General features: G+C 33.7%; 2 protein-coding genes across 3 annotated transcripts in view; both read right to left on the bottom strand.

The window, feature by feature from the left end:
* LOC107691835 (O-phosphoseryl-tRNA(Sec) selenium transferase) overlaps positions 1 to 2,692 on the bottom strand; it is a 14,455-nt gene extending 11,763 nt beyond the window's left edge. The window contains exons 1-3 of one of the 2 annotated variants that reach the window (XM_016490649.1): positions 2,372 to 2,692; positions 1,845 to 1,999; positions 677 to 795 (exon numbers count right to left, since the gene is read on the bottom strand). In XM_016490649.1, the coding sequence (XP_016346135.1) occupies positions 677 to 795; positions 1,845 to 1,999; positions 2,372 to 2,485 (388 nt within the window). In that variant the 5' untranslated portion in view covers positions 2,486 to 2,692. The remainder of the gene's footprint in view (positions 1 to 676; positions 796 to 1,844; positions 2,000 to 2,371) is intronic. The other variant, XM_016490648.1, reaches the window with a different exon arrangement.
* A 731-nt stretch (positions 2,693 to 3,423) lies between these two features.
* The window catches only part of LOC107691833 (cytoplasmic aconitate hydratase-like), a 22,740-nt gene continuing 2,157 nt past the window's right edge, over positions 3,424 to 24,006 (bottom strand). The window contains exons 2-21 of the mRNA XM_016490646.1: positions 22,474 to 22,607; positions 22,168 to 22,336; positions 21,946 to 22,083; positions 20,810 to 20,879; positions 20,548 to 20,731; positions 17,484 to 17,623; positions 17,219 to 17,390; positions 15,533 to 15,633; positions 15,199 to 15,315; positions 13,787 to 13,946; positions 11,777 to 11,912; positions 10,577 to 10,661; positions 10,340 to 10,496; positions 10,107 to 10,231; positions 9,880 to 9,984; positions 8,458 to 8,600; positions 8,156 to 8,303; positions 7,913 to 8,023; positions 6,491 to 6,676; positions 3,424 to 4,452 (exon numbers count right to left, since the gene is read on the bottom strand). Of these exons, the coding sequence (XP_016346132.1) occupies positions 4,336 to 4,452; positions 6,491 to 6,676; positions 7,913 to 8,023; positions 8,156 to 8,303; positions 8,458 to 8,600; positions 9,880 to 9,984; positions 10,107 to 10,231; positions 10,340 to 10,496; positions 10,577 to 10,661; positions 11,777 to 11,912; positions 13,787 to 13,946; positions 15,199 to 15,315; positions 15,533 to 15,633; positions 17,219 to 17,390; positions 17,484 to 17,623; positions 20,548 to 20,731; positions 20,810 to 20,879; positions 21,946 to 22,083; positions 22,168 to 22,336; positions 22,474 to 22,570 (2,661 nt within the window). The 5' untranslated portion in view covers positions 22,571 to 22,607 and the 3' untranslated portion in view covers positions 3,424 to 4,335. The remainder of the gene's footprint in view (positions 4,453 to 6,490; positions 6,677 to 7,912; positions 8,024 to 8,155; positions 8,304 to 8,457; positions 8,601 to 9,879; positions 9,985 to 10,106; positions 10,232 to 10,339; positions 10,497 to 10,576; positions 10,662 to 11,776; positions 11,913 to 13,786; positions 13,947 to 15,198; positions 15,316 to 15,532; positions 15,634 to 17,218; positions 17,391 to 17,483; positions 17,624 to 20,547; positions 20,732 to 20,809; positions 20,880 to 21,945; positions 22,084 to 22,167; positions 22,337 to 22,473; positions 22,608 to 24,006) is intronic.

The raw sequence follows: 24,006 nt of genomic DNA, 5'->3' as shown, positions 1-24,006 counted from the left end.
GTGGATTTTTATCATTATAGGGTGGTTGTGTACACACACTGCCAACACACATTTCAGTTCAAACAACTTGTAAAAGTGCATGTAGCATCCTATGACCCCTTTAACTCCGTTAATGCAGGGGCGGAGCTAGGATTGGCCACGCCACTCACAACTGCTGCTTCTGTCTCTTTTTTCTTGACAAGAATTGCGTTTATTTACATCAGTATTATTGGTTTCAGTGATACTCGCCTTCAGTCGAACAAACATTAAAAATATACTGTCTTGATGCTGTTTCTACATTAATGTGAAGATTGAGTGTGAAATTATTGCAATATAAAAGTATATTTCAAAACTTTATTGTTAGGTGGGATTAATCACGATTGATTTCAGAAAAAACGTGCGATTAATTAGTAATTTTTTTTTAATCGATTGACGGCACTAAAATTAATAAGTACTTCATAGAAATAAAAAAAAATACAAAAGCACATCATAAAATGACAAACTTTAACATTAAAGTAAAACAGAAAAATAAAATCGAACTTAATATTTAATAAAAAAACTACAATCATATAAAACTGATACTAAAACAACACTAGCACAAATACATTGAATTATAAGAGAAGAATTGCTGTTTGTTCTGCTTAGTGATATTTCCCATTGTCAAGCGTGTCGTATCATAAAACATAACAGAGAGTACCTGTAAATCTGAGCACGTCAAGCACGACTGAATTAGTGATTTTATTCAGGAGGCTTGAACCGGCAGCTTTGGGCTGAACAGCAGCAATGTCCCCCGAGCGGCCGATGCCGTGGATCAGTCTGAGAGGAACAACAACACAGCCTTATATTACAAGGCAGGTTAATGTAGAAAATTCTGTTAATGTTTTCCACCAAATATGTGACACTTGAGCGCAAAACCAGTCTTAAAGGGATACTCCACCCCAAAATGAAAATGTTGTCATTAATCACGTACCCCCGTGTCGTTCCAAACCCGTAAAAGCTTCTTTACTTACCCCCATGTCGTTCCAAACCTGTAAAAACTTCTTTCGTCTTCGGAACACAATTTAAGATATTTTGGATGAAAACCGGGAGGCTTGTGACTGTCCCATGTGCGTTCAGCTCATATTCTCCAAAGTGAGACAAATTGTTTAATAAAGTCGTTATTATTGTTTTTTTCGCGTACAAAAAGTATTCTCGTCGCTTCATAACGTTACGGTTGAACCACTGATGCTAGATGGACTATTCTGACGATGTCTTTCATATTCTTCTGGACCTTGACAGTGTAAGTTACTTGGCAGTCAATGGCACAGTCACAAGCCTCCCGGTTTTCATCCAAAATATCTTAAATTGTGTTCCGAAGACGAACGAAGCTTTTACAGGTTTGGAACGACACGGGGGTACGTGATTAATGACAACATTTTCATTTTGGGGTGGAGTATCCCTTTAAGTCGCTGGGGTATATTTGTAGCAATGGCCAAAAATACAATGCATGGATCAAAATTATTGATTTTTCTTTTATGCCAAAAATCATTAGGATATTAAGTAAAGATCATGTTCCATGAAGATATTTTGTAAATTTCTTACTGTAACTTAATTTTTGATTAGTAATATGCATTGCTAAGAACGTCATTTGGACAACTTTAAAGATGATTTTCTCAATATTTTGATTTTTTTGCACCCTCAGATTCCAGATTTTCAAATAGCTGTATCTCAGCCAAATATTGTCCCATCCTAACAAACCATACATCAATGGAAAGCGTATGTATTCAGCTTTCAGATCTCAATTTCGAAAAATGGACACTTAAGACTGGTTTTGTGGTCTAGGGTCACATATGAGTTTCTTGAATGTTGAGATGCAGAAAACCCACCTGTAATGTCTCCTGGCCACCAGGCCTGAGGCGACCCGGCCCTCTCGCTCGCCCACACCACAGTTGCCTAAGAAGTTATTACTGTCCATGACTGCCAGCTCGTTCAGAAAGAGCTCGACGGTGCTCTCACTCCACTCCTCCTCTGGACATTTGCCCTGCAAGAAACCAGAAGCCTGACGGTCACAAGTACCCCTTTACGTGGCCAATGCCATAAAGAAAAAATATTTTCAAATCGCTCACGCTGGTTTCATGTGGTATGTGTGTGTATTTATATACACAGAACACACACATATATTATGTAAACAAAAACTTTTATTTTGGATGCGATTAATCGTTTGACAGCACTATAAAGTTCACGTTTTTCACGAGGATTGCCACCTTTTCTGAATATTTGTCACTAGATGACTTCACACAAAAGTGTTTCAGATATTACTGAAGTTTATGAAATGAGCTTCATGGCATTGAGCCAGGCTTCAATCAGACGAGCGCATGGACACATGTGATTAACACAGACATTAATTAATTACCTGCTGCAGAAGCAGTCTGATGAGCTGCTCGTGAGCACGCCGAGCCTGCAGGCCCTGCCGCACATAAGAGGAGGACACCAGCCTCTCGCTCAGACTGAAGATCTCGCTGTTCATCAGGCTTCTCTCTGCTTATCTCTGTGATGAGTGAATGCTCCACACCGCTGTAAGTCTGTCTAAACAGTGGCTTCACTGATGTGTCTGTTGCGCTATGGAGAAGCAGACGAGGTTACACATTTTCTAACATCTCTGAGTCAGCACGGGTTTCAAATCGATCAGCTTCTAACTCTACTGTTTACTTCCGGGTTTAGACTCCTCCTTTTGTTCGCGTCTTAATTTCAAAGTAAAAGTCCCCGATCTACGCGCACCTGTGTACGGTTGCAATGCATAAGAATAACGTTAAATAATAATTATAATAATGTTTAATTTGTATTATTATTCTCAAAACGTGCAAATTCATCTATATAATCATTATTCATCTATATAATCTGCATTTTACATGACCTAAGGATGAGTACATTTTTAGCAAATTTAAATTTTTTAAAATTTCTATTCCTTTTAATAGCAATTTATGATAATTATCCCTTACAAAAATTAACCATGGTTTTATTGTAGTAACCATGTTTTTTGGTGATTTGATTACTATTTGTATAACTAGTTTTAGTACAAAAACCATGGTAAAACTATGGTTAGTGTAGCGAGACCATGGTTAATTTGTGGTTACCATAGTTTTATTTGAAACCATGGTTAATTTTCATAAGGGTAGAAGTAATCGTAAAAAATCAGTAATTCCCAAACCGAACCAAAACGGAAGGTCAATAGGTCTCTTAAAATATTATATAATTGATTTTTTTAATATATATACATAACCGGAAAAGTCTGGTTGTAAAATGTCATGTGATCTTGATGAATATCATGAATGATTATGAATTAATAATTCACAGTATTTATGTACATATCATAAACATTAGCTACTACCATGGCATAGAGATGTATAATGTTGCACATAAAGAAACACAGACAAAATTAACATTTATTTTTAATTTTAAAGTGTTTTTCTTAAAATAAAGGTCAGTCAGTCTGACTGCTGAAGTATAAGAGCGAGCCTTTGAAATGTTTCCTAAAGATTGCTGACTTGAGGATTTCACAGAGTATATGATTAAAGTACAAAAAATGCATTTGCACTGGAATGATGAATTATAACCCTTCATCTCACATTTTGCTTAAATCGGCAAACGCACACCTGATTGCAAGCACCTCGTCTTTGCATTTCACAGCCAAGGAGTGAAATCGACTTCAGATGGATTTTTTTTTTCAGTCACTTTGCACAGTAATGCAAATACAGATGCATGAGAAATAAAAACTGGAATGAGACATGCACAGGCTAGTTTCAAGAGATTCTATGCAAAATATGTGAAAATACAGGCACTTTCAAATGTGTATCATGCCATTCATATTCGACAGCTGTTAAAGGGATTTATCTGATGCAATATTTGTTTTAAACTACATTTTCTTCAGCATTTCAGTCTGAAGTTAATGCATAACCATTGCAAAAAATAAAAAATCAGTGATGGAACGGAATCATTGGTGCATCTTAAAAAAAACATAAAAATCACTGTGCATAACGGTTATACTATTATAATTAACAAAAACGCAGCATGCATAACCTGTAAGGAACGTGTGTCAAAGTTTAGTGTAAGTACAGTAATTAATAAGATGAATAACCATGATGAAGATGCTGAGGTAGGATTGGAGTGGAGAAGGTTAAACTTGCCCTTCACTCGCACAGAACGTCCACCAAACTCATAGCCATCATCTACAGCAAACATTACAGTACATTTATAACTAAAAAACACATCAGCTGGTTCTTAAAAGAGAAGCTAAAACACTGACGGGACAAAACAAGCATCCAGAGGGTGCATGATATGTGCGTTTCGAGGGGATCGTCCTGAAGACGTGGTGTGGTTTCAGTTTTCGGACATCTTGCGGATCATGTAGTTGAGGATGCCGCCGTGATGGAAGTACGTGAGCTCCACGTCTGTGTCAAACCTCATCTTAGCCTGAAAGCTTTTCCCTGTGTCCAGCTGCAGAGACGAATGAAATACAAAATATGGAATATAAAGAAAAATAAAATGTTTAAGGCAGTGTTTCTTATATAGTAAACTTTCATTTCTATTGAAAGTTATATGTCATGTATTTAAATGTGACCCTGGAGCACAAAAGCAGTCTTAAGTCGCTGGGGTATATTTGTAGCAATATCCAACAATACATTGTATGGGTCAAAATTATTGATTTTTCTTTTATGCCAAAAATCATTAGGATATTAAGTAAAGATCATGCTCCATGAAGATATTTTGTAAATTTCCTAGTGTAAATATATCAAAACTTAATGTTTGATTAGTAATATGCATTGCTAAGAACTTAATTTGGACAACTTTAAAGATGATTTTCTCAATATTTAGATTTTTTTGCACCCTCAGATTCCAGATTTTCAAATAGTTGTATCTCAGCCAAATATTGTTCTATCATAACAAACTATACATCAATGGAAAGCGTATTTATTAATGATGCACAAATCTCAATTTTGAAAAATTGACCCTTATGACTGGTTTTGTGGTCCAGGGTCACAAATAGATTTGTAATTACACAAATTAACTTTAAATGTAATATAAAAAGTATAAAAATATTCAAGTGTTATTTATATAGTAGATTTTTTTTTCATATTTAGAATATTAATGAAATATACTTTAATTTAAATTCTATTGAAAATTGTATGTCATGTATTTAGATATACTTGCAATTACACATTTGCGAGTTATATTAACTTTAAATGTAATATAAATAATGGAAATATTTAAGACCGGGTTATTTTAGTATTATTTATATAGTATAGTATTTTATTAATATTTTTAATGTTTACTTTAATTTTAGATTAAGGTTTAGTAATTTTATGTGCTTTTGTCATTTTTATTTTTTAAATATATCTATATAGTAGTTTTAGTACTTTAACTGATTTTATATATTTTTTATTTCACTTTCTTAATTTCTAATTTTATGTTTTTAAACTGTAAAATGCTTTAAAGTTTTTTCATCTAATATTTAGTACTGTCAAACGATTAATCGTGATTAAATCGCATACAAAATACAAGTTTTTGTTTGCATAATATATGTGTGTGTGCTGTGTATATTAATTATGTATATACAAATACACACACATACAGTATGTATTTTGAAAATATTTACATCTATATTTGTCGCTGTGGCCGACTTCTAATTAGCACAGCCAATAGTCTATAGCAGGCCAATTCCTCAAATCGAAACTACAGTTCTCACTTAAACGCAGGAAGTGAGCAATTAAATTACAGCGCTCCTTCTTTGCCGAGGGCAATTATTATAATTACCAGAAAGTGCAATCAAAAATACAAACGCAAACAAAAATATAACGTAGAAATAGGCAGAAAATGAAATATTCCTTCCTAGCAGAAAGTAATAATTCAAACAGCAGATCTATAAACAAGTATTACGCAAAACACACACATATATTATGCAAACAAAAACTTTTATTTTGGATGTGATTAATCGTTCGACAGCACTACTAATATTTATATTTGATTTCAGATTTATTTAAATAAAACTATTTTTATATAGTTTTAATTTTAGTTAAAAATAACAATTATTTAGGAAATTGGTTCTTTATCGGGCCTGCGTTTCTGGGAAAAGTAAATTTAAATATTAAAATATTAAAAATTAAAAAATGAAATGAAATGAAATACAACCCCACATGTCCCACTGTTTGCTAAGATGATAACATCTGCTGTTATATATGTTATATATTATGCGTGTATGTCCATAATTCACTGTTGGTTTTGTTTGTTGTTGCACTGTGGGACGAGGAACTAAGAAAAAACATTTACGTCACATGTATACGCATGTGATAGATAAAGATTCTTAAACATTTTTGCTACAAAATGTTAATAGTGCATGTTGGTGGCCTGATGCAGTTCTCTGTAATATGAATGCGTGTTAGGTTTTTATTTATTGTTGTACTGAGTGGCCACTTGATGTAAAATGTTCTCTGAAGAGATTGAAGTCTCGGTTAGCGGTAGAAATCATGCGCTCTACCTTGATGTCGACAGGCATTCTGGGCGTGATCTGTGGAGGAATGATCACAGTGTATCGCTCGCGGCCGCTGAGCCCCAGGCTTTCAGTGCTGTCACCCGGCAGATACTCCAGAGGGATGACGCCCATCCCAACCAGATTACTGCGATGAATGCGCTCGTAACTCTCCGCTAGAACAGCTTTGATGCCCTGAGGGAGACAACCAACATCAGCAGCAGTACACTGTCATATATCCAGAAACCGCTGCTGTTTGCCAACCACGAAAGTGTAAAGAAGTGCACTTTAGTATACTGAACTTAAGTGTGAACTTAACGTAATGTTTTCAGACACTCAAATGCATGTTAATTGCAATTAAATTAAAATGTTTTATAGTTTAAAATTTTATTACATGCAATTAGCTGAACTTTAAGGTCCTTGCACACTGAGTCCGAAAATTTCAATGCATTTTTTCGGGGAGGGGTTTTTTCCTATTCGTCATCCTTTCCTATCAAAATGCTTGCTACGGACCTCATCCGAATTTTTTTATGACGGACGAAAGTTTCGGAGGCAGTGTGTAAACGTGATTGACACAACATGAGGTCGTATTTATTTTTTAACGTGCCAAAATTTCGGACTCCGTGTGCAATGGCCTTTAGAGTGCTTTTTAACACACTTAAGTAGGACTTTATATGTAATTTCATAATTACTTCTATTGTCTATAAAATATGGTTAAAGTACTGCTGAACGTACTGACAAGCATTTATGATAAACTAAAATAGACTTTAATGTCACTTATATTGAAACTTGTGTCACGTATTTAAATATATTCGTAATTATACATTTGTAAGTTATATTAACTTTAAATGTAACAACGTAAAAATTATAATCAAGTACTTTACACGTGCTTTAGTGTGTTGTCAACACATCAAAATAAGTGCACTTATTCAAAGCACAACAAAAGATTATTAAAACATAATGATTTTACAATTAACCTTTTAATTTGACATTATTACTAAGTGCACTTTTGTGTACTCAAGTGTGTTAAGAAAGTGTCTCTCTTTAAGTCACTTAAGTTGCCTTTTATTTCATTTAAGTTACATTACGGCAGTACAGTATTTTAAATATATACTTTTAAGATCTGAAGTACACTACGTGTACATTTAATACACTTAAGCACACTTCTTTTTCACAGGGGACATCACATGCAGACAGGATTGAAAGAGACTAGGATTGCCATGTATGAAACTATAAGGACAAAATATGTACTGGAAGCTTGTTTTTCTCCCATACATGTAGCTTCCAGACAGAAATTGATCATCTTGTCCAAGACAACAACAATATATTTCTCTTCCTGAATGTGGATTTTTCAACCTGAGCAACTCATTTATGCATAAATGTCTCAGTATATGATTTTGTAGAAACATTAGATGATGTATAAAGTCTCACCAGCAGGAAAGGCCCTTTAGCCGCCCAATCTCTAGAGCTTCCTGATCCATACTCTTTGCCCGCCAGAATCAAGAGAGGAGATGTATAAATCTCAAATTCAGAAAATTGACACTTAAGACTGGTTTTGTGGTCCAGGGTCACATTTTTGCATAACAATCTAATATTAACTATTGATATAAATATATTTTTTTATACACTAATATATATTATTTTACAAATTGTTATAATACTAGAGTTTCATACCGTCTCCCCAGTAGGAAGGTAGATGGTACATGGTGCTTGCTTGTTTATAAACTTGTTAAGAAGGCGGATGTTGGCAAATGTGCCTCGAGCCATGACTGCATCGTTCCCTCGACGAGAACCGTACGAGTTAAACTCTCTCGGGGTGAGTCTAGGATTAGAAACAATATTTCATTACCCACTGTGAGTCATATTTCACTTTAGAGACAATATAGAACTTTTTGCATTCAACTATTTATATCACACAGAGATAGGTGTGTAACAGCTTGAATTGCTGAATACGCTTAAGAGGATGAACGTCTCACCCGCGGCTGGTCAGGTATCGTGCAGCAGGACTGTTACGAGCAATGTTTCCAGCGGGCGAGATGTGGTCTGTGGTCACAGAATCTCCCAAATCGAGCAGCACATACGCGTCTGTTATGGACTTTGGTGTCTGCAGCTCCCGGGTCTAAAAATGTAGCAACAGCAAAGAAACTTATGTTTACAATTCTTGCCAAACCGTGTGAAAAAGAAGTGTGCTTAACTGTACTGAATGTGCACTTGTACTTTAGTATATTTTTAAAACACTGTACTTACATATAATATTAATTAAATAAAAGGTCACTTAAGTGACTTAAAGAAAGACACTTTCATGACTGTTTCTTAACATACTTAAGAACACTTTTAAAATGTAATAATGTCAAATTAAAGTTTTACTTTAAAGTACATTTTAAATATCTTAATATACAAAAAATGACTCTTTAGTACTTCACAAGATAAACTTAAGATCATCTAAGTGTGCTCAACTGTGCTATTTTGGGACACTGTGAATATGAACTTAAATGTGATTTTAACATACTTTCTATGTATTAAAAATATTTAGTTACAACTTGAATCTTTCATACACTAGTACACTCAAGTGTACTACAAGTGGTAACTAAATTTTTTTAATTAGATGATCTTAAGTTTATCTTAAGTACTAAAGAGTCATTTTTAGTATATTAAGTAACATAAATATTAAATACATGACATATAAGTTTCAATAGAAATGACAGTAAAGTATATTTAAGTTCATAATAAATGCTTGTCAGAACATTCAGCAGTACCTTAACCATATTTCAAAGACAATAGAAGTAGTAATGAAATTATATATAAAAATTATACTTAAAGGGTTAGTTCACCCTTTAATTACTCACCATCGTGTTGTTCGAAACCCGTAAGACCTTCGTTCATCTTCGGAACACAATTTAAGATATTTTTGATGAAATCTGAGGGCTCTCTGGCCCTCCCATAGACGGCAAGGTAACTACCACGTTCAAGGTCCAGAAAAGTTGGATCGACATAGTAGTCCGTGCGACATCAGTGGTTCAACTGAAAAGTTACAAAGCTACGAGAATACTTTTTTGCGCAAAGAAAACAAAAATAACGACTTTATTACGCCGAATCTGGTTCAGCGCCGCCACACGCTCGCGTCAATGACAGAATTTTCATTTTTGGGTGAACTAACCCTTTAAGTGGATCAAAAAGCATTTTTGCATTTAATAGAAATTTAACCTACAATACTCTTCCATTTAACATGCAATTAAGTGACTGAAAATATTACATTCACACTTAAATATATACTATTATTTCAAAAACTAGTACTTTTTTAACATACACTAAAATACCCTTCATTTTTTATTAGGGTATAGGTATAATACTGAACTCTCAGACAAAACAAAACAAAACAAAAAAACGGTATACATTACCAGTCCATCAAAGAAAGGTGGGGATTTAATGTAAGTAGAACTGGGATCCCAGGTATACAGCTTGTCAGAAGGAGCTTTCAGGGAGTTCCAGCGTTCATTCACTTTCTAAATATGAAAACACACAGACACTACGGTTTAATTTACTATATATACACTTAACTAATGGTGTTTTTGTTATCCAGGCACTGTATGGATTCATGAAAAAGGAGTTTATAAGTCAACTGTACCTCAACTTTCTCATAGACCTCCTTAAACATGGCAGGAATGACAAACTGTCTCTCCACCGCCTGGATCTCCTCCCGCGTGGGCCAGATGTCCCTCAGGAAAACCTCTTTTCCCTGAGAGTTCACAGCTGGATCGAGACAGACCAAGAAACAGTTGTGCTATTCATCCTCTTGAGGGAGAACCAACCATTGGAATGTGAAACAATGAGATCCAATGCCTGGTAAATATTACTCACCCAAAGGCTCATTTTCAAAATCTATTCTCACTGTGCCTGCTATAGCATAGGCAATGACCAGAGGAGGAGAGGCCAGGTAATTGGCTCGTGTGTTGGGATGGACGCGACCCTCGAAGTTTCTGTTTCCAGACAGGACACCCGCAGCCACCAAATCACCCTGAGACAGAAAGAAAACTGTTCTAAATTTGAAAATATTATCCAAAAACATTATAAAATGGAGAGTAAAAGCTTGTTTGCCTGAGTAATCGCCTCTACAACCGGCTCTGGAAGGGGTCCACTGTTTCCAATGCATGTCATGCAGCCGTAACCAACAACCTCGAAACTAAAGATGCACAGATAATATATATAAACACGGGTTGTTATTGTTAAAAATATTAAAAACTTTCATTTTGGCTTTGCTACTTGAAATAAAGCTGAAATTAATTTCAATTTATGAAATAAATTTACGAAATTTATTTCAAATTTACGAAATTTATTTTAAATTTATTAAATTTTAATTCATTGTAAATAAATTTTTAAATCATTTTAAAAGTTTTTAAATTCCTTGTTTTTATTGTTGTGATTATTTTTATGATTATTTTACTTCCTTTTATGTAAAGCACTTTGAATTACCATTGTGTATGAAATGTGCTATATAAATAAACTTGCCTTGCCTTGAAATAAAATACAAATATACAATGAAAAACTACAACAACAACAAAAAAAAAAACTAAACGAAAATCTGAAATGTTGCCTTGGCAACTAACTGTTCTAAAGTAGTTCAGTTAAGTACTAAAATGACTAAAACTACTTTACTAAACTGTATTAAAATTGAAATAAAATCAAATTAAAGCTAAATAGAAATATATATTTACAAAAAAAATGTAAAAAAAATTACAAAAGTAAAAATATTAAACTTAAGATACAAAACTTAACTAACTGAAATAAAATAAGTTTAACTTGAAGAACTAAAATTACTAGCTAAAGCTAAAACTGAGCTGAAAATTAATCAAATAAAACTCAACATAAAAATAAAAGCTAATTAAAATACTATAATAGCATATAAATAATACTAAAAATAACACTGGGGCTGTTCACAGTGTTTTTCCATTCCAATGCGCTACTTTCCCATTAAACACGTGCTAAACAGACGTGTATGACCGCTGCACTCGCGTCTTTTGCAGCGTCTCGCACATTTAAGACTAAAAAGAATTTCAACTTCACATGCAGCGCCACTCTTCAATGTCAGTTCCAAAACAGTGGACCAATCAGAAGACCCTGAAGGCGGGGCAAATGATGCAGGCTTTTGTTTACAGTAGCAAGTTGGCATGGCAACTTTTTATTTGACACCAACATGGCATTCTGCGCTGTGCTTTTATTAAAACCATTCCTGAACGCGTTCTGTGTGAACGGCCCCTCAGTCAGACAGACAGACTTTGGCAATGATGAGCTCCTCACCCTAACTGTGAGAGGAAGTCCATGACCCCGCTCTCTTTAAGGTAGTATGTGACCACTCCACTGCCTGGAGACAGACTGGTCTTTATGTACGGCTTGACACTGAGACCAGCCTTTACAGCCCTCTGCGCCAACAGACCTGACAGAAATAAAGAAATAGCATTACATTAGTTGTAAAGTGACACAAATACATTTGGAGTTTGTTTACATGTTTATAATGAGCCTCTAAGTCAGTGGATCTTAACTGGTGGGTCACGACCCAAAAATGGGTAACAGGTCTGTTCTGAAAAACGAATGGCAAATATAAAAGAGGCTTAACCTTAGCTTTTGTTCCTCTACAGTGTTTTGGCACAAATGTATCTGTGAGTTGGCAAAAGCTGCCAAATTAGACAGATGCAAACACAGATGCATGCCCTCATCCTCAAAAACCATAAACAAAGCATGCAAGGTAAAAGAAAACAGACATTAAATATGGCTTCACTTGAAGCAATCAAGTTTTGGTAAAATCATAATCATGAGTTATTACAATCATTAAAAAAATGTTTAAATGCTATGATCTACTAAGTCATAATTGTAATGAAAAAAAAACTAGACTATGACAAAAAAGTTATAATTATGTAATATCATGTCTTAATTTTGACTATGCAATAATGACTGTCACAATTTTGTCATATTTATTACATAAAATGTAGTAATCTCATAATTTGGACTTTTCATGTAATAATTATTTATGACTGTCACAATTTAAACTTTTTATGTCATAATTGTGACTTTTTGTGTATGTCAGTGTTCAACTTCTAATTGATAAAATTTGGACTGTATTATATTATCACATTATGTTTATATTTTTAACAGTGTGAGTCAAAATCCACTTGAAGCAAGAATAAACATGGCTTTTGTTGACCACAATGTGTTTTACGTGGTTGCATGAAACCACTGAAATTCAAGAGACATTTAAAAGCTAAGACAGAAACTAAAGACCAAGATTCTCTATTCTCCTATTCAGCTTCTGTCGAGGTAATAATGTTGCATTTTGCACAGTTCATGGAAATAATACTAAATTAAAATGTTTCATTTAAAATAAAAAGTTTATTTAATTTTGTAAGTAATTACTCAAAAAAAGATACCGAGGTATATAGGTCAAATAAAAATGAAAATGTAATAATTAGGAAGAATTTAAAGCGTCACATGGACAACTTCCATGCTGTTTTTGGAGCCCCATTTCCATACACTTCTGAAATATGGAAAAGAGCCTCTGATAACCATCTTTTTCTGTTACACAGGAAAAAAAAACATGTAGATGGGTCAAAGACGTTAAGATGTCCGCATCAAAAGAAATGTACAAAAGTGATTATGTCCATAGAAAGCACATTAAATGTAAGTAAAGTGTCTACTTTTAAGGTTTCAAATAAGTTTTTGGAGAATGAAATGTCAAGATTTGATTGAAATAATGTTATATTGTCATTCAGTGTAACACAATATTTATGTAAAAATTCAAACAACATGCTTATTCTGACGTGTACATATTAAAATATATAAAAGAATAAGGGAGCATATTAAATGTTATTGTGTTTTAAATTAGTAAAAAATTCTTACTGACAAATGGGCAAAACTTAGGATAGTGGCACATTTAAAAAAAAAAGTAAAATTACAACTATTCAGTATTTGGGGTGAATGTAATTAGTCTTTTAATATGTCATAAATTGATTTTTGTTGTAAATATGCCTGACAAGATTGTTTACACTGAATGACATTTTAGTGGGTCTCTTCTGTAAATAAGGGAAAAATGTATGATATTTATTTTTTGCTCAGAAAAACAAAAACAAAATTGCAATTAAATGAAACAGAATTTTTTTTACTTTTTTTTTTTAGGAAAAACAACAATTTAAAGCAATATTACACTTATTGTTTTTATGCTTGAACCCTTTTTCGTCTTTGACCCAGATGGCATCCCTGTGGACAGACATGTACCTGCTCCCATCATGACTGGCATCCCTGTGGACAGACATGTACCTGCTCCCAGCATGACTGAGGGGTTACTGGTGTTAGTACAGCTGGTAATAGCTGCGATGACCACGGATCCGTGAGACAGTGAATACTCCGCTCCGTTAAACTGGAAGGGCACTCGAACATCATGACGCTCAGGAGCCACCTGGAATCCTTTGAAGCCTTGCTGTAGACAGACACAGACACAGACAGTGATTAATGCTTAAGCCTTGCTTTAAAGAACCTATGAAATCAAAATCTGACTATTGTGGATTTTATGACATTTCTGTTATGTCCATAGCTCATATATATTAGCTTTGAGGCCCTCTTCAGTCTAGTGTGCTCCTAAAAGTTAACAAAATGAACTGTATACACACTTAACGTTTTTCAAAAGGAAATATGTGGAGGAAATGCGCTTCTAAAGATTCCTGTACTGACATAAGAAAAAAAATCTAATTTGGCAAATCATGATTATGATATAAAACTTTTTTTTTTTTTTAAATGTTATGTCAATTGTTTTGTCATAATGTCAAGTTTTATGTCAATTTTGACTTTTTGTGATAATTTTGACCATCGTGAGACACTGTCATAACTTTCATTTTTCAAATTTGACTTTTTGTGTCTTGACTCGATTTCATAATTTTGTTATAATGACTTTTATGTCATAATTGTGACTTGTCATAATTTCATCATCTTTTTATGTCAGTTTCAATTTATGTCAGATTTCATTATTGCATAAAAATGTTGACTGTCATAAGGACTTTACGTCAATTTAAATTTTTGTCAATTATGACGGTCTTAATCTTTTAATATTTCATAATTTTGTTACAATGACTCACCATTTCAACTTGTGTTGCACTTGTGACTTTTTGTCATAATTGTGACTGTTCGACTTTGATTTACGTCAGATCTTTTATGCAAATAATTATGACTTTTTGTCACAACTTTGATTTATGTTGCTTGTTTTGTTATAATTTTGAGCTATATCAAGTACGACTATTTATTTAATAATTCTGACCGTCATAGACTTCTTTAATGTCATAATTATAACTTTTTATTTCATAATTTCGACTTCATATCTAAGAATTTCAACTTGTATCTCACAATTATGATTTATGTCATAAAAATGTATGTTTTAGCAAAGTATGGTTTTCTATTTGGCAGAAATATGCTAGCATATGAACAAGACCTCTGCTCATCCTGTGATTTCATGGGGTTGCTTATCTTCTAGTTTAGTGATCACGGTGTTCATTTTTACTCTTCAAAATACTTTTTGAATGTCAGTTGTGTCATATACATTATTACAACTGCACTATACTTTATATTCAGCTTTGGCAATGGAGCTGAACTACCTGCCTTTTGAATGCTGCATTATCTCTACATTCAAAGGGAGTGTGTGTCCTGTGGTGTGTTTTCTCAGGTGTTTCTGTGACATGTACCTTGGCCCCTAAACACGTTTTAAAGTCCTGCTTCATCTCTGATACAGCCACTTTGTCCTGTGGCCGCTTGGGACCGCTGCAGCAGGGGACGACCGTACTGAGGTCCAACTCAACAACCTGCGTGGGAGAGAATGAGAGACAAATTAATAACAATGATCCTCAGACTTAAGTACATTTTGCAGAAAGAGGTTCAGACAACAGTGACTAGTGCTTATACAGTAGTGGCCAAAATTAATAGAACACTAGTATTATAGTATAAAATACTACTGTTCTTATAATTATGGCCACGGCTGTATATCTGTGAACAGCAGATGTGTGGGTTGAGATTTGGTACCTGAGTGAACTGTGGATCTTGAGCGGTGTTGCTGTAGTCTCTGAACATGCCCACCGCTTTCAGATACTTTTCTATGTAACTCAGCTTCTCTGCATCCCTCCCTTAAAAACACATGAATAAAACATGCCAACTCTGTTGTAGAAAGAAAAGCAATTCCACCTTCCTGACCACAGCAGAATGTAGTTCCTCTTATGAAACAGAAGTGCACTTAACTGTATTGAATGTGCATCTACAGATTTAAAGTTTTTTAAAAACTGTACTTGCCAGATAATATAATATTAATGAAATAAAAGTCACTTAAGTGACTTAAAGACAGACACTTTCATGACTGTTTCTGAACACACTTAAGTACACTTTTAAAAAGTAACTTTTTTAAAATACATTTAAAATAAGTGTTTTAATAATCTTTAGTCGTGCTTTAAAGAAGTGCACTTATTTTGATTTGTTGACTAACATACTAAAGAACATGCAAAGTTCTTATTATAACTAGAATTTGATTTAATTTGAGTTAATATATTTTAAAACTAAATTTCAACTTCGTCAGTACAAATGTGTAATTACAAATATATTACATGCATGTTTCTATAGAAATTACATTAAAGTATATTTTAGTTCAACATAAATGCTTGTCAGTATATTCAGCATAAGTGGATAAAAAGCACTCTAAAGTTCAACTAACAACTGCATTTAATATAAACTTAAACTATAATACATATTAATTTAATTGCAATTAACATGCAAAAAAATGTATGAATCATTACATTCAGTTTGCACTTAAGTACATTCTTTTAAAGGGTTTTATTTAAATGGCTTGCACGTATGACAGTCAGCAGAAGTGAGAAAAAAGTGTTTATAATGTTTTAAATATGGATATTTTTCTTACAAAAACACAATAACATTATAAAGTTTTATTACGGATGCGCGCTCTTTATTTGACATCTTTTGGACTGTTGAACAAAAACACCCACCTACTCCCATTCTAACGCTTGGAAGAGCAAGGATAATTTTTAATATAACTCTGATTGGATTTGTCTGAAAGAAGAAAGTCATATACATCTAGGCTGCTTTGAGGGTGAGTAAAACATGGACAAATTTTCATTTTTGGGTGAACTAACCCTTTAAGGTATATTATTTCAATAATAAGTATTCTTTTTATGTAATGCTTTTTAAGTATGCTGAAATACAGAGTTCTGGCATGAAACTCTAGATGGCGCAGTCCGATAGGTCTAGCTCTAGCTCTGACCTGGTGACATCATTGTCACATGGCAGCTGATTGGTTCTCTCCTGTATCGGTAGCCAATGAGCTCGCTACTCAATATTCAAATACCTGGCTTTTGTTTGCTGTAGCAGTTGGCAGCGCACTTTAGAAACCCTCCACCTCCCCAGCTCCACCTGTATAGATCTGCTACGGGGTGATTTATGTATGCTATATGGGGGTTATTCATATGTGTTATATGTGCAGCAGCAGTATTTCTTACATGCTTACAGCAGCATGTTGTGGATGTATTGGCAGTAGCAAGTCTCGGTAGCAGCAGCGTAGCAGATCTATTCCTCCAAGACCAAATACATTAACATTGTCATGTACATTACCATGCCAATCCCTCCAAGAGCTGTCATGACAGAAGTGTACTCCTTTTTAACAAGGGTTAGAAGCTTTTAAAACTGATTAGGGACAGGTTTACCCACCCGTCTGCTTCAAATAATGAATGCTGATCTGGTCTACAGGGAAGAAGGCAGCGGTGGCTCCATACTCAGGGCACATGTTGGCGATGGTGGCGCGGTCTGCGATAGACAGCTGAGCAACACCAGGGCCAAAAAACTCCACAAATTTTCCAACCACACCAACTTGCCGCAAATGCTGAGCAGAGAAAGCATATAGTAAAGCATAGCAACATTTCTTAAAAGCAAACCAAAGTCACCATAAAATTCCGATATGGCAAGAGTTGCATACCTTGGTAACAGTAAGCACTATGTCAGTGGAGGTGATATATTTGTTGGGCGTTCCCTGTAGTTTGTAGCCAATGACCTCTGGCAGCACCATGCTGATCGGCTGACCCAACATGACCGCCTCCGCCTCGATACCTCCAACACCTGCTCCAAAAGATCGGAGCTTAAATCTCAGCTCGACATTTGCCGTTTATCACTGAATTTCTAATGTCTTTTTCTTTATTTACAAAGCCAACACAGATACACAATTTAACATCCATATATTAACAAAAATAAGGTAACACTTTAAGGTGTCCTTGTTGCACGTTACATGTACTTACTATTATAATAACTATTAATTATGCATAATTACATGCAACTAGCCCTAAACCAAACTCTAATCCTAACGCTTACCATATAGTAAGTATATGTAGTTAATTAATATTACTCAGTACTTAAATGTATAATTATATTGTAAAAAGGACACCTTAAAATAAAGTGTAACCTAAAATAATATTGAAATTATGAGATGTTATGAAACAAGTCAACATTCTGACATAAGTTGGAATTGTCATAATTACAACTTGTGTATTATGATTGTACATAAAATGTCAATATTAGGAGATACAATATCAAAGTTATGACATAAGCCAAAATTAAGGCAAATATGACATGCATTATGACGTAATATAAAATGTGAAAATTATGAGCTACTAAGTCAAAATTACGAGATAAAAAGTTGAATTAATCATAAGTGACATGCATTACGACCTATCCATGAAATGTCAAAATTATGAGATACTAAGTCCTAACTATGGCATAAGTCGAAATGATTAGATAAGTCATAATTATGAAACGAAAGATGAAATTGTCATAATTATGACACATGATGATTTATAACATATCAAAATTATGAGATACTAAGTCATAATTATGAGATAAAAAGTCAAAATTATCATAAGTATGACATGCATTATGAATACAATTTCAAAATTCATAATTTTATCTCATGAAAGCTGAAACTGTCATAGTTACGACTTATGACAATTTAGAATTTATATCTAGTATCTCATAATCTTGACATGTTATGTATAAGTCATAATTCATAAGTCGTAACTACGACAGTTTCAGCTTTCATGAGATAAAATTATGAATTTTGAAATTTTATTCATAATGCATATCATACTTATGATAATTTTGACTTTTTATCTCATAATAATGACTGAGTATCTCATAATATTGACATTTTATTTCATAATGCATGTCATACTCATGGCAATTTGACTTTTTATCTAGTATCTCATAATTTTGACATGTTATGCATAAGTCATAATTCATGAGTATGACATAAAATGTCAATATTATGAGATACTCAGTCATTATTATGAGATAAAAAGTTGCAATTGCATAACATGTCAAAATTATGAGATACTAGATAAAAAGTCAAATTGCCATGAGTATGACATGCATTATGAAATAAAATGTCAATATTATGAGATACTCAGTCATTATTATGAGATAAAAAGTTGCAATTGTCATAATTACGCCTGAACTATTATGGCCTATACATGAAATGGCAAAATTATGAGATGAAAAGTCAATATTATTATATAATTATGACTTATGTCATCTATTATAACTTGGTATCTCATAATTGACATTTTATGTAGCCTATAGCCCTATTCGGATAGTAATTGTTTCTCAGGGGGACGTAAGTGATTTTCACCATTTGCAGGTGGTAGTCGGTGATTTAATTGCCGTCCGAATCCAGAATGTCTTTATCTCTCACCACCGCCGTAAAAATCCCCGGCCGAATTACCAACAGTTTTTTGACAAACACCAAAAAAATTGCCGTCGGAATCCACATCTCTGAGTTTACGATAAGAAATCGATTCAAAATTCAGTGTTTAAACCCTTTTTGAGCACTCCCGAACACCGTAAGGTAACGCTGTACTTCGGTGTAATTTGCACACATATTTATTTCTGAAATGCTGGAAAGTATTTAATTCAGTGTTTAAACCCTTTTTGAGCACTCCCGAACACCGTACGGTAGGCTAACTGTTGTACTTTGGTGTAATTTGCAGACATATTTTATTTATTTCCGAAATGCTGGAAAGTATTTAAAAGAACAATACTTCATAACTGCTCCACCACAGCGACTGGCAGCAGAAAGAGAAGAAAAACATTCAAATAGGTCTTTATTATGCCAGCAGCAGGTATGCAATACAATTTTAAAATGTGTCTTATAAACAGATATATATCGCGTATAATTATATACAACTATAGCGAGTCTATTTTCCTATTTTTAAACAGGAGATTGAAATAATCAAATAATAAGTAGGATTATTTACATTTAGCAGACACTTTTATCCAATGTGACTTACAAATGAGGACAATGGAAGCAATCAGAATCAACAGAAGAGCAATGATATGCAAGTGCTATAACAAGTCTCAGTTAGCCTAACGCAGTACACATAGCAAGGTTTTTTTTTTTTAAATCATATAATAAATAAAAAGAAAACAGGTAGAATAGAAAAAGAATAGAGCAAGCTAGTGTTAGAGGCCTTTTTTGCTTTTGCTAATCAGAAGAAGTCAGAATTATAATTGTATAATAAATAAAAAGAAAACAAATAGATAGAATGCAGAAAGATTAGAGAAGCTAGTGGATTATATAATATAAAATATGCTTGGAATAATAAGAATACATTTTACACAATAATAAGTATTTTAAAATAGATTTTACACAATAATAAGAATACATTTGTAAATAAAACTCATTTTATTTACAGCAGACAATCATGTGACTGGCCACATGAGCACGGGATCACAGAACTCGCTCCTCCACTGTGAATAAATCGCCATCCGAATCCATGAGTTTTATCACTGAGGTGATATGTACATTTATTTTTGCAGATGTCCATATGAGAAACAATGACCGTCAGAATCGGGCTTATGTCATATTACCTAATGTCATAATCTCAACTCAACGTAATTATGACTTAAAGCCCATTCATGCCAAAAACAATAAATGTATAGGTAACTAAAAATATTAATTAAAAGTAATGAAATTCTCGATGATTTTCACTCACCCCAGCCCAGCACTCCCAGCCCATCAATCATGGTAGTGTGAGAGTCCGTTCCCACCAGACTGTCTGGATAGTAGTATCCGTCCTGCTCAAACACGACCCTGGCCAGGTATTCCAGATTGACCTGATGGACTATTCCTGATCCCGGCGGAATGATCCGCATGTTCCGGAATGCTTTAGAACCCCACTGTGGACCGATACAATTAGTTCTCAAGCCATCTTCATCGTCATATCAAATATGTCAAATACAGAAGGGGAAAATTACCTTCAAAAACTCAAATCGTTCTCTGTTCCTTTCAAATTCAAGGTCTTGGTTTTTCTGAAGGCTGTCAGACCTTGAAGAATGAAAAAGGTAATGAACTTTTGTACTGAACAGTTAAAATTATGACACACTTGTCACCAAAGATTAAATTTTAAGACAAGCACTCCTTAGTTTTAGTTTTCATTTTTAGTTGTGACAGTAAACTGTTGGGAGTTCACAAGAAATGTAAACAATAAAAACGTTAAAATGTAGCATTTTTTTTTTAAACATTTTAAAATGTAAACAGCTACACTTATGAAAAAGAAGTGTGCTTAATTGTACTGAATGTGTACTTGTAGTGTAAAAAAAACTGTACTTGCAGATAATATAAAAAGTTTAACTTTAAAGTACATTTTAAATCATATTATATAATACATATAATAATCTTAAGTCGTGCTTTAAAGAAGTACACTTATTTGGATGTGTTGATCATTATAATTTGAACTGTAGTGTGTTATTCAATATTAAATTTAAAGTTAATATATTTTAAATGTACAAATTGCAACTTTAAATACATGACATACAAGTTTCAATAGAAATGACATTAAAGTATATTTAGTTTACCATAAATGCATGTCAGTAAATTCAGCAGTACACTTTAACCATACAGTATTTCAGAGACAAACTTGCTTTAGTGCTACTTAAGTGGGTCAAAAAGCACTTAAAATCAATCTAACTGCATGCAATATAACTCAAACTATAATACATTTTAATTTAATTGCAATCAAGTGCAATAACAAGTGCAATTTAGTATCTGAAACTAAACTCATTACAGTCAGATTGCACATATTCTTTTAAATTACCCAAAAAGTAAAATACTCTTTTTAAAAGTATGCTTAAGTGTACTTTGTGATTAAGCACTTAAACGCAAAGCATGCACATTCTGTGTGCTCTTGATTCAAAGAGATTAAATTAATTCTCAATTGTAGAAGGTAAATACTCGGGGGGGGGGAACCTGTAATACAACTTGAACCTTTTTAAAATATTTCAGCATGAGAACTCAGCACATGAAAACAAACATTAAACGGAGTCTGTTCTAAACAACAGAAAAACAGCTTTGTGAAACTATTTTACATCTCTGTCAAATGGCAAAGACCTACTTCCTGTTGAAGTCGACCTGAATGGAATGATCTATGACCAGGTCTGCCGGACAGACTGGATTAATCTTCTCGGGGTCGCCCTGTAATTTTTTCACTGCATCACGCATGGCTGCAAAGTCGACCACTGCAGGAACACCCCTGTTTACAGAGAACCAACAATGAGACAAATATATAACGGACAGATAAAAGGCAGCAGGTTATGGAGATCCAGTTAAAACCTACGTGAAGTCTTGCAAGATGACGCGGGCCGGTCTGAAAGGCACCTCCACGGTCTGACTCTGCGTCACCTTCCAGTTGAGGACTTTCTCCACATCCTCTTTCTTCACCAGGAACCCGTCACAGTTCCTCACCGCAGACTCCAGCAGCACACGGATGGAGAAGGGAAGCTGGTCTTCAAAGAGAAGTACAGAGAGGAACACAGTCAGGTAGAGTCAAGTCATTTCCCATTCAATATCTCTGCCAGAAGCACAGTTGCTGTAACTCTGAATCAACTATTCAACAAGGCATGCTTACAAAATACCGTCTTACCATATCTGGGGTCTTTGAGCTTTTTAAGGTTGAAGAACTTGTGGTCGGGCTTCTGGGGGTCCAGAGGCTCAATGGTGTGTGCATAAGGGTTCGTCATAACTAAAAACACGCTTCCTCACTGCACACTCTTCAACCTTTAATTGAGAGGAAGAGAGAAAAATGTAAGTAACTTGCTTTTTTGACAAACAGCTAAATGTGCCAGCATTATACAAATTATGAGTGTTGTTAATGTTAACTACAACTACTAAACATTATTTTCATTCATTAAAATAAAGCTGAAATTAAATAAAGTATGAATACTATATTAAAAAACAAACTTAAAAAATTAGAACTACTGCCTTGGGAACTAATTAAGTTTAAAGTTTTAGGCGAAGTACTAAAATTACTAAAACTGAAATGGAAATAAATGTAAAAATAAACACAAATATTTAAGGAAAACAAAAACTAATAAAATAAAAAAAGCACATAAAATTACAAAAAAAAATGAAAACTACAAATATAAAATATTATATTTTATTACATTATATTAGCCAATTCTAAATATTTTTAAATGCTATTTAAAAAAGTATAAATAATGTTATTTTAGTACACAAATACTTAAAATTACACTGATTATGAGCACTCTTTAAGCAACACTTGAACACTTGATACTTAGCTGATATCTAATGCAATTTATTGATACGGAATGAGACGTGATAAAATTATTTTATTTAAACAATACGTTCGCATGGCTAGCAATACCAAGATCATGAGTTCAGTTCCCAGAGAATGGATGAGCTGATAAAATTAAGACACTGAATGCAACGCAAGTGACTTCGTATAAAATCCAGCAGTCCCACAATAGTCAAATATTAGCTGATTATTGGCCCAGTGTGACCCTGGAGCACAAAAGCAGTCTTAAGTCGCTGGGGTATATTTGTAGCAATAGCCAACAATACATTGTATGGGTCAAAATTATTGATTTTTCTTTTATGCCAAAAATCATTAGGATATTAAGTAAAGATCATGTTCCATGAAGATATTTTGTAAATTTCCTACCGTAAATATATCAAAACTTAATTTTGATTAGTAATATGCATTGCTAAGAACTTAATTTGGACAACTTTAAAGATGATTTTCTCAATATTTAGATTTTTTTGCACCCTCAGATTCCAGATTTTCAAATAGCTGTATCTTTATTCAGTTGTTTAGTTATTCAGCTTTCTGATGATGTATAAATCTCAATTTCAAAAAATGTACCCATATGACTGATTTTGTGCTCCAGGGTCACATATTTCATGTCAAATATTGTTTTTTTTGCATCTGTTCTAATTTCTAATAAAAAATAATAAATATGGCTATACTGTGATTATTAATATAGTAATTAATATTAAGGAAGTGAAGGAAACAATGCAAAGTTGCTCGGTGACTTTGCTTTGGAACCTTCGTAAAAATTCTACTCGAGTTTTCTCAGAACTGACTTCGCTGACTTTGAACAGGTGTAGCTCAGTCATTTTTCATCCGATTCCAACAAATCTTACATCATTTTCAAGG

The sequence above is a fragment of the Sinocyclocheilus anshuiensis genome, unplaced genomic scaffold, assembly GCF_001515605.1.
Source record: "Sinocyclocheilus anshuiensis isolate Anshui unplaced genomic scaffold, SAMN03320099.WGS_v1.1 scaffold206, whole genome shotgun sequence".
NCBI classification, from domain to species: Eukaryota; Metazoa; Chordata; class Actinopteri; order Cypriniformes; family Cyprinidae; genus Sinocyclocheilus; species Sinocyclocheilus anshuiensis.
The sequence above is the reverse complement of the archived record's forward strand: the minus strand, read 5'-3'. Positions and strand labels throughout refer to the sequence as shown.